At 43.3% G+C, this 9,960-nt stretch overlaps 2 protein-coding genes across 2 annotated transcripts in view; both read left to right on the top strand.

Annotated features, from left to right (window-relative positions):
* The first annotated feature begins 2,839 nt into the window (after positions 1–2,839).
* On the top strand, positions 2,840–6,943 carry sp6 (Sp6 transcription factor). The gene has a single exon (XM_008294313.1). It carries the CDS (start codon positions 2,954–2,956, stop codon positions 3,872–3,874), a length of 921 nt encoding a protein of 306 aa, XP_008292535.1. The 5' UTR covers positions 2,840–2,953; the 3' UTR covers positions 3,875–6,943.
* The window catches only part of LOC103366549 (pre-mRNA-splicing factor CWC25 homolog), an 8,832-nt gene continuing 3,786 nt past the window's right edge, over positions 4,915–9,960 (top strand). Inside the window, exon 1 of the mRNA XM_008294319.1 lies at positions 4,915–4,922. Coding sequence (XP_008292541.1) covers positions 4,915–4,922 — 8 coding nt within the window. The remainder of the gene's footprint in view (positions 4,923–9,960) is intronic.

Raw genomic sequence — 9,960 nt, forward strand, 5'->3', positions numbered from 1 at the left:
GACTTCTTCCTGCTGAAGCACAGTTTGTAAACGAAGCTAAACTGCATCTTATTTTTGTGCATTTTTACTCTAACGTTTGTCTAAATCGGCATCAAACTCACTCTAAGTGCAGTAATGGCTCTAAAACTCAGTAAAAGTTTTAGTGTCAGAGGATTAAAAACACTCCAAACTGCTCGTATCAGTGATCAGGTGTGTGAACGAGAAGCCCCGCCGCTGCTTATTTTTGTGCATTTTTACTGTAAAAGCAGTGGAACCCTAATAAAAGCTGAGCAGCTTGTGCCTCTCCGGGCCTCTGCTGGATGGCAGACTTGTAAACGGGGGCCTTGCCGGGTCTTGGTCGGGCAGGTTTTATGACCAGCAGCTCTGTCATTGCTCCACACCGTCCTCCTCCTCCTCCTCGCCAGCTGTTTCCCTCCGGAGGCTCGCGGCGCTCCCAGCACTTTAGCAAACCGGAGGAGGGATGCTGCCGTCTCGTTTTTTTTTTTTTTCTGTGTTGTTTACGGTCCTGTCAGTAAGAGCAGAGTCGGGTCTCTGCATTCTTAAAAAAAAAATTACAGAGCAGCAGCAGCTCCGGCTCCGGGTGAAATAAATCAGCTTGACCTTTAGCACCAGACCTTTCATTAGGGAATTCCAAGCTAATTGCTTTACGATTTCATTGGGACCAGAAAGCATCCCTGAGTGGCTTCGGCTCGACCTTTCGGGGAGGACTGTATTGACTCAGCAGAGGGGATCCTCCGCCGCCGCTCTGACCTCTGGTTCGGTTCGTCAGATATCACAGATCTCTGAAGCCGCTTTACTGTTTCCTGCTGTAAAGATAATTGCAGATGTTTCGGGGACGGGGTGGGGGCTGGAAGTCAACAAGATTGTTTGGAGCTCGCCATAAATTTCCACAGAGTCGTCCGACTTTTAACAAGCTTCGTGTCACCTGGAAGCCGGGGCCCCTCCTCCTGCCGAGGTGTGCACGGGCGCACATTCCTGGCGACAGGATGCCGCTTGGGAGCGCGTGCTTCGTAATTATACGCATAAAGTAATTGTTCCCGTGTTATTGTCGGTGCTCCCCATTCTCAGGCTCCTGAATGCCGTCAGTCTGCAACTGTTGATGCCTTGTGCCGCCGGTGTGTGAGAGGCAGGGCGTTTTTACGGGGCTCTTTTTTGTAACTTGCCTGCAGGCCTGTTGTTGTAAATCATGTGTGATTCATAAAAAAACTGGTTCTCCTGTCTGCCAGGTTTCATCTCCACAAACCTCAGAGACGTACAAATAGACTTTGGCCCGCAGCCATACCTCCCTGGAACTTCTTCCTTTACCAAACTGCTCTCCTGTCAACACTCGCGTCCCTCCCCCACCTCGCCGGCTTTGCCTCCCTCCCCGGCCGCTGCCTCTGCCTCTGCGCGGGCCGATGATGTTGTTTTCTTTGACTGTCCTCCATGGGAAGTACCTGGCAGCGGATGCATGTGGCAGGATTCTGCCTGGACACGTCCGTCTCCCCCCTCTCTTCTGTCTCCACGGCCACGCAGCGTGAGAACGGCAGTAACCATGGCGATGGAGGAGGCGTGCTCGGGGTTGGCTAGGATTTAGGCCTGAAAACCTCCGAAGTTCAGGAACATTAGCTCAACAGAACATCTTCATCGTCATTGTACGTGAACGAAATCATATGCAAATCGCTCTCAAGTGCAAAACAAGCAAAGAGCATCAGTCTGAGGTTTAGAAAAACAAACAAGTAAACAAAAAATGCCTCCAGAAACTAAAAAAGTATGATTTTAAAGGTCCAACATGGTGGAAAATTCATCTTTCTATGTTTCGTGCTTGTTCCTCGGAGCTTCAGCAAAAAAAAAAAAAAGGCAACTGGACTTATCGTTTTTTAGGTTTGTGAAGCTTTGAAGAAGAACTTTCAGCCGTGATGAGCAGGAATCCACACAAACAGATTTTGTGGTCGGAGGCGTAAATAAAAGCTGCCGAGATGAGCTGTAAAAAATAAATGGCTGACAGTCTGGTACAAGGGTGCCAGGAAAAAATGTTGTTGAACAAAATCAGTTAAAAATTACTTTAAATTGTATTTACCTTTTTCAGTCTTTAATATACGTAATCTCTCTTTTAAATGATTCAAAATATCTGCAAAATGTGTGTTATTAATTTAAATACAGTAAAAAAAAAAAAAGTGTAATTTTCTGGTCACACATTGAAAAAAATAATAATGATAATTACAATTTGAACATAAATACTTCTTTCAGTAATTTTAGTCGTTTTCTGTAATTTAGTAGAACATGAAAAATGTGTTTAATAACAATTACATTCTTTAAAGACCTTTTAAATTCTTAGTATACATAATTCTTTCAAATAATGGCAGGTATCTGTCAAATAATTATTTTTTACTGAACTAAACACAGTAAGAAATTGTGTAATTCAACGGTGACATCTTATGAAAGAACAAATTCCCATTTGTAAATTTTTTTTTGATGATTTACAATTTTTTTTTTTTGTAAATGAAAACTTTTTCACCATGATTATACGAGTTACTATCTGTATTTAAAGAAAACAGAGAAAATCTTCAAAATAACCCCAAATTATTTAATTGATTAGCGAACTAACCAAAAGTCGTGCAGCACTCTGTGACAGAGGCAGAGAGGGTTTTCTTCCTGAAGGCGGCAAATCATCGGTTTACAGGGCAAAACAGCCTGTTTGGAACCAGGGCTTATGTGGTTTTGGTGAAATGAACCATCTGTGCAATATTTTATAAAGGGTCATATTTTGTAAAAGGGGCACAACATGGGACCTTTACAGTCAGTTAAAGGTGATTGTAGGAGGTGACAGTTTGTGTTTTCTTTCTCTCTGCAGGTGTTTTAAAGCATCACCACTGAACCATGTGGTAACTCTCTCAGCTCGACCCAGAAGACGCTGAGCAACACTTTGAGCAGCTGACCTCATCCACAGTCTTCTCCTGCAGCAGCTGCCCTCATGGCCCACCCCTACGAGCCCTGGTTACGGACGGCGCCGCCTAGTGGCAGCTCAGAAGACATGAACATCCCGTCCTGGTGGGACCTTCACAGGGACGTGCAGCCGGGCAGCTGGATAGACCTGCAGACGGGACAGGGTGTCGGTTTGCCCTCGGTGAGTCCGGGCAGCTCCATGGGGCTGCAGTCGTCTTTAGGGCCGTACGGCTCCGACCCACAGCTGTGCACGCTGCCTCCAGCTCAGCACGCTCCGGCCTCGCACTCGTCCCACCTCTTCCCCCAGGACGGCTTCAAGATGGAGCCGCTGGCGCCTGAGATGCTGCAGCAGGAGACGTTCTCCTTGGAGGAACCTCAGGAGACCTCGGTGTCGGCTCGCCCCAAACCCCAGCGCCGCTCCTCCTCCCGAGGCGCCGGCCAGGCCGTGTGCCGCTGCCCGAACTGCGTCCACGCCGAGCAGATGGGCCAGAGCACCGACGACAGCAGGAGGAAGCACATGCACAACTGCCACATCCCCGGCTGCGGCAAGGCCTACGCCAAGACCTCCCACCTGAAGGCCCACCTGCGATGGCACAGCGGGGACCGGCCATTCGTCTGCAACTGGCTCTTCTGCGGGAAGAGGTTCACGCGCTCAGACGAACTGCAGCGCCACCTACAGACGCACACCGGCGCCAAGAAGTTCAGCTGCGCGTTATGCCCTCGAGTGTTCATGCGCAACGACCACCTGGCCAAGCACATGCGCACACACGAGTCGCCGCCAGGGCACGGCGAGGAGAGGGTGAACGGAGACGGGAGGATGGATAAAGGCTTCGATGCAGCGACGCCTCCGCAGTCGTCCTCAAACGTGTCCGACGGCGCTGAGCCACCGCTGAAGCTGAAATGTGAGACAGACCCTTCGGTGTCCAGCGTGACAGGGCAGTCCGGCTAATTTCATCAGTTTCAGAAGACGAAGGGTTAAAAATCTGGTCTCCTCTCTGTCGGAGAGGAGTCATAGTTTTACAGTAGAAGAGTAGAGAGTAGAAGAAAGTCTGGGACAAACTTTTACAGATGAAAGCTGGATGGAACAAATATTCATCTATGGTCCTGTGAATTTACCAACTGGGTCATTATCTCAGTGATGTTATAGCAGAATGAGTACAGGAAGTCTTTCCTCTGAAAAGTGAAACGGTGGCGAAGGAGGCAACGTGCTGTTGCTGGACTTCCATTGCTGCTAGAGCTACAACTACCAGAAGACCAAGAGACTGGATGAGTTGATCAGAAAGTGTCTTGTTGACTTGTTTACAATGAAATTAATCAAATGTGTGGAAGCGAAGAGTGGTTTAAGTGAACTACTTTAAAGGAAAGGAGGCCGTGATTACGTTTTCTTTATGTTTTAGACTGTCACCACATGTGTGCAGCCTACTGTACTGGAAGATAATAACATCTGTAAAAGGTTAGAAGCCATTTGGAGGGGCGATACCAGTTAAAATGGTGTTACTGCAGCACCACAATTATAATATAATAAAGAAATGGGAGATCCATGCACTATAAATGCTAGTATTTACCAAACCTGGTGTGCTTCCACCACCACTGATCTCACAGTAGGAGAATGTGAACAGGTGTTCAACGTGAAACACCACAAAGCAAAGAACCACTACAGCGATGTGAAAAACTCACAATTAACAAAAAAACAAAACCGTGAACCTGAACAGTGAAGATTCCTGTCAGGTGAGGAGATGAAGCCGGACATGGACAGAAAATGCTGGCGGGTTAAATGAATCCAGGCTTCTGTCGGGACACGCTGAGACAGCAGCCACAGCTGGCAACAAAATAAACACACATTATCCACATTATCCAGCCTGTCAGCGCTACAAGCTGCTGCCATTGAACAAAACCTCTGGCACGAAGCTACACTTCATTAGGAAGATTAATCCAGAGCCCTGCGCAGCCCCAAGATTTAAAGCTGCACTTAATATTTTTACAGTAACAATGGATCGGTATGTAATGTGAAAGACGTGCCTTGTGGAGGTTTGTCACTCAGCTCTGCTTCCTGTTTTCGCATCTTTTAGCGCATTGTTTTGGTTTTCTGGCCTTCTCCGGTCACATCGGCCACATTTCCAGCTGCTGGCAGCTGCTTCGAGCAAAAAAACACTTCTGATGAACTCACTTTAAACTTACTAGCCTGCATCAAACACAAGAGAGGCACAGCTAACAGCTAGCTAGTTAGCATTTACACAGATGAGCCAAAACAGTAACAAAAAAAGCCTGATTTAGGGTGTAAACATTTCTGATATCAAAATGTTGTCTGATATTTAATGACGGGGCCGTTGGTTTCTGCTCTGCTACCAGTGCTGCACACAGTGTTGCATGTTGTATACAATAAAGTTGGAGCTACTGCTGGATAAACGACGTGTTAACACCAATTCTAAATTAACCCAAGCATCTTTCTCTGCAGTATGTTTGGTAAAAAACAAACTTCATATCGGACAACGTATGCCGACATCAGTATATCTTTAATTGGCCAATATTAGCCAATCGTAGCACTCAACTGACACATCAGTCAGGCTCTGATCACAACCACAGACACTGATCATTTCACTACAGTGCAATGTTTTATTTGGAAATCTTAGACCTGGCATTCTTTAACTTGTACCACCTACATAAACATGTCCTCATGGTAGCAACTTCCTCCAACAGGACATTGAACCCTGAAAAATGCAAAAAGGGCTTCGGAATGGCTCGAGGAACACGACAAAGAGCACAAAGGTGTTGACCAGGCACCAAAAGTATCTATGAGAAGCCTGATTCACGGAGAACTCACAGAACTTGACTTGTCAGAGCTGTTTGACAGAAAAATATTTGGCAGATAGTTTTAATGTTGTGGCTCATTAGCGTAGCAGCATCTGTAAAACCTGACATTTTACAAAGAAGTCGATGGAGATTAAAACAGACCTAAAAGATGGACCTCTATTCTTCAGATGACCAAAAACGTAACTCCAAACAAATGCTAACGGAGCTGCTGGACGTGTAACAAGGGAGTGTTAACATGTTCACCGTAAAGGTGAAAACACAGTCATAATATGTAAATGTCATGTTTACAGGTTGTTCTGCTGCCCCCAAGAGGACAAAAATGAAAGAAAACCCAGAACAGAGCGGCTTAATGATATTGGAACACGATGTTCATGTCATAAATGTGCGAAAGAAAAACATAAAATTGGCTCCAAATGTCGAGGCTGTTGTGAAATCAGAAGATGTACCGAACGATACCATCCAAGTTTAGCTCATTAAGCGGCTTTATCTTCCAAATATCATCAGCCCCATAACCATTTGCGTGTCGGATCAAGCTGTAACCCAAGTTATCAACAAAGAATGTGTGAAGTGCTTATCTCTCATCACATTTTATTAACAGCTGTTGGTGCGTCTGAGCTGCAGTTTTTATGCGTTCGCCGACAAATAATTCAGACGAAACAGTTTGTTGAAACATGAGCACCGGAGAACGGCTGCGTCAGCAGTCTAGGAAGTGAAATAAAATGCAAATGAACGACTCACGCAGAAATTCTTTAGTTGACGTGTTTTGGATAGTGAACTTTCATAGTCGATATTGTACGATCGATAGTTCTGTAGCAAGCAGCTTTACACCACTATTAGGATGTATGTAAACCATCACAGACGTTAGGCAGATTTCTATATATTAGGGAGCTCGCATTACTGCCGGCTCATGATTTGCTGTATTTATGTATAGACAATAAGAAATGGAAGACAGTGCTTAAACAGTAGTCAATTATTGTGTATTGACTATTATTATTATTATTATTATTTTGATGTTCTTATAGATAGGCTTATAATATGTCCTGTTATGGACAAGTTTTTAAACTGGTTGCTGTAGTAAATGTCTTAGTTGTGGAGACTGTAATAAAGTAAGTTCAAAACCTTTTAATAAGTTAAATATCATGGTGTAATAACTTGTATTTAATCTATTATTGTTCTTTATTAAATAAAAATATATGTATATGCTGTGTTTGTGTCTAACTTTTATTTACAGAAGACTGATTTGCGAGCTATTATGTGAAATTTAAATTTGTGCTTAGATTGCAGATAAAGTTACAGAAAATATGATGTTTTTAGAGCCTACAAATATTCAGAAACAACGCTTCGGATGAGTCTACATGTTTGTGTTGTTTTAATGCAATAGTCGCAATAGTTGAGGTGAAAAATAATAAAACAAAGCAATGATTGTTTTATTTTTTCAGACTTTTCAGTAATGCTAATCCTAGTTAAGCTGCCATCTTCAGTTTCTGGTGTAAATTTAGTTCAGAAACTGCGCTTGAATTTAAAGTGTTCAAAAAGATGAGGACTGTTGCGTTCAAGGTCAAGATTCCGTCACGAAGCACTGTCGGACTAACCATGTTAATAATTTAACAGGCAGAATGTAAGGCAGTAATGTAAATATTAGTTGGCAAAATACGTTACTTTTGATAGCGTTTGTACAACAACATAACAATTAGGAGTCACGGTATTTTCTTTTTCGATTACAATCAACAAAAACTAGCTAAAAAGCACCTGTAGAGTTGCAATGTCGGAGCTTTTCTCGGGCCCTGAAGGCACCATGAGCTGTCTCAAACAGGAAGTACACAGAACGCGTCACTCACGGGCCTCGGTGGCTCCATTTTCTTGCTAACGGTGAACTGTCGTTGTTACACGGTTTATATTTAACAGTCAGATTTCTTCTTTTTCATTTCTTGTTGGGCTGAAAAGAGAAATACTTCAAGATGGGAGGCGGCGACCTGGTAAGTACGAACTAAACGTGGCACGATAGGCGCTAGCGCCTCGGAGGGCGAGAATGCTAATGCCGAACTCCGTTGAGAATATGGAAGTTTAAAATGTTCCTTTACTTCGCGTCCCTTTTAGAGCGTTAACGATACGATTTCAAAGCTCTTGCGTATTGTTAATATCCACAGCACAATTCGGCAACACTAAGTTTAACTTGTGTCTCCTTATTTGTACATTTTATTTAGCTATGAGAGTCGAAATGAGCTAGCTTGCCTTAGCAAATCTAATCACAGAGGTGTCACAGTCACTTTTGAGAACTGAGATGACTTTTTAATAAATATTTTTTGCTTAGCGATTCATAATTTCAGTGCCGAACATACGTAAAGTTGTTAAAGATCACTAATATTCATTACGCCGAATGCTAATGCTGAACTCCATTCAGAATATGGGAGTTTAAAGATATTTGCTTACTTATCGTCACGTTTCGAGGTTTTACTTGAGAACTGTTCAGTTCAGCAATACTCAGTTTAACGTTGGTTCATTTGTTTTCACGGTGTTTTCAAGAGCTAGTGTGCTTTTGCTAAAGTGGTCCAGTTAAAAGTCCATTTCGAGAGTTCACGGGGAACGTTAATGCAGAACTCCATTGAGAATATGTCGATTTAAAGATATTTCTTCACTTTTCGTCACCTTTCAGAGCTTTTATAACCTAAGTTAAAAGCTTTTGGGCATTATTGAGGACAGCTGTTTAATTCAGCAAATCTCACTTGGGTCTCCCTATTCTTACATTTTAATAGCGATGAGTGTTGTAGAGACCTAGCTTTCCAGAGTAGATCTGATTACAGAAGTATGAGAGTCAGTTGTGAGAGTTGAGATATCTTTTTAGCGAATATTTTACTCGCTAACTGTTGANGTAAAACTTGTCAAAGTCGACGTGAAGCTGCCTCCTGGGAAAACTCAGCGAGCCTGAAGTGACACAGATTTATAGCATTTGTGTTTTACGACGTGAAAGGACTAAAAAACGCTCCTGAAAGCGGCCACGGTCACGAGACGCTGCGGTGAGACATGCAGCAGAGAGTGTGTTCTACGCCGCTGTGTGAGTGAGTCGGCGTCTCGCAGGTCGTCTTAAATCACTGAGGATGTTAAGCTGTCATCTATATCTAAACTATCAGCGCACTTAATCAAAGCGCACAGGAGCAGATTAGCAGAGCTCAGCTGTGCGTCTTCAGCTTTCTGTGTTAATCCTTCACTCGGTTTTAAAACTAGAATTCCATCTGAGCAAGCAGCACTTTCAGACGATTTTCCTCAGACTTTGCTCGCCACGCCAGTTTTTCTGTTTTTGTTTTTTTTTTTCACACCCAAGCCGAGCATTTTCTCACACATGGACAAAGTCGATTTTTGACAGAAATGTGACATCTGACAAACGGCCCGGCTCCACCCAGCTCGTACAGGTGAAGAGAAACGGCCTGGAAGCGCCACTTGACCCAAACTGGTCTCGCTGGAGCGCCGGGAGACGGGAGCTGGGGTTATTCTGGGAGAGACTGACTTCACATTTTGTCTAATTTTTCAAGCTGGATGTAACAGCAGGTTTGCAGTCTGATAGAGCTTCATTAGCAGGCGTCCAAGCCCAAAAGATTTGGTGATTTTGGGCAAACTTCTGAGTTACAACATGATATGACACAATAAATCCCAGAAGAAACATCACAATAAACCAGAAAATATACATAAGTACCAGTTCTTCCATATGTGGAGATCCAGACTGGCCAGATTCCTGCATGTGGAATAACAATATTGCACATAAATCATCCCTCAAACTGTGTTTATTTCTGTTACCAGGTAGTCGGACTCAAATAAAATCGTTACTGCTGCTTATTTTTGTGCATTTTTACTGTAAAAGTTGTCAAAATTGGCATAAAACTCTAAATTCAGTCGCTGATAATGACTCTAAAGACTCAGTAAAGTAAAACAAATTTAAATTTTCTGTGTCCTCCCACGTAAAAGGATTTAAAAAAAGCTCCTCTAAACTACGCTCATATCTGTTATCAGGAGGTCGAATTGGAATAAAATCCTCGATATGAGTTCTTTTTGCAGAATGAATGTGTAAAAGAAGCAAAGCTGCAGATGTTTTTGTGCACTTTTACTGTAGAAGTTGTCGAAATCTGCATGAAACTTTAACTACAGTCGCCAGTAATGGCTTTGAAAACAGTAAAAGTTTCTGTTTCCTCCCACGTTAAAGGATTAAAAAACCCAGGAAGATGAATTCCAATA

This window comes from Stegastes partitus, unplaced genomic scaffold, assembly GCF_000690725.1.
Source record: "Stegastes partitus isolate 25-593 unplaced genomic scaffold, Stegastes_partitus-1.0.2 Scaffold953, whole genome shotgun sequence".
Lineage (NCBI taxonomy): Eukaryota > Metazoa > Chordata > Actinopteri > Pomacentridae > Stegastes > Stegastes partitus.

Excerpts from the sequence above, each read along its gene's own strand:
- sp6 (XM_008294313.1), top strand. The coding sequence starts at position 2,954 with ATGGCCCACCCCTACGAGCCCTGGTTACGGACGGCGCCGCCTAGTGGC.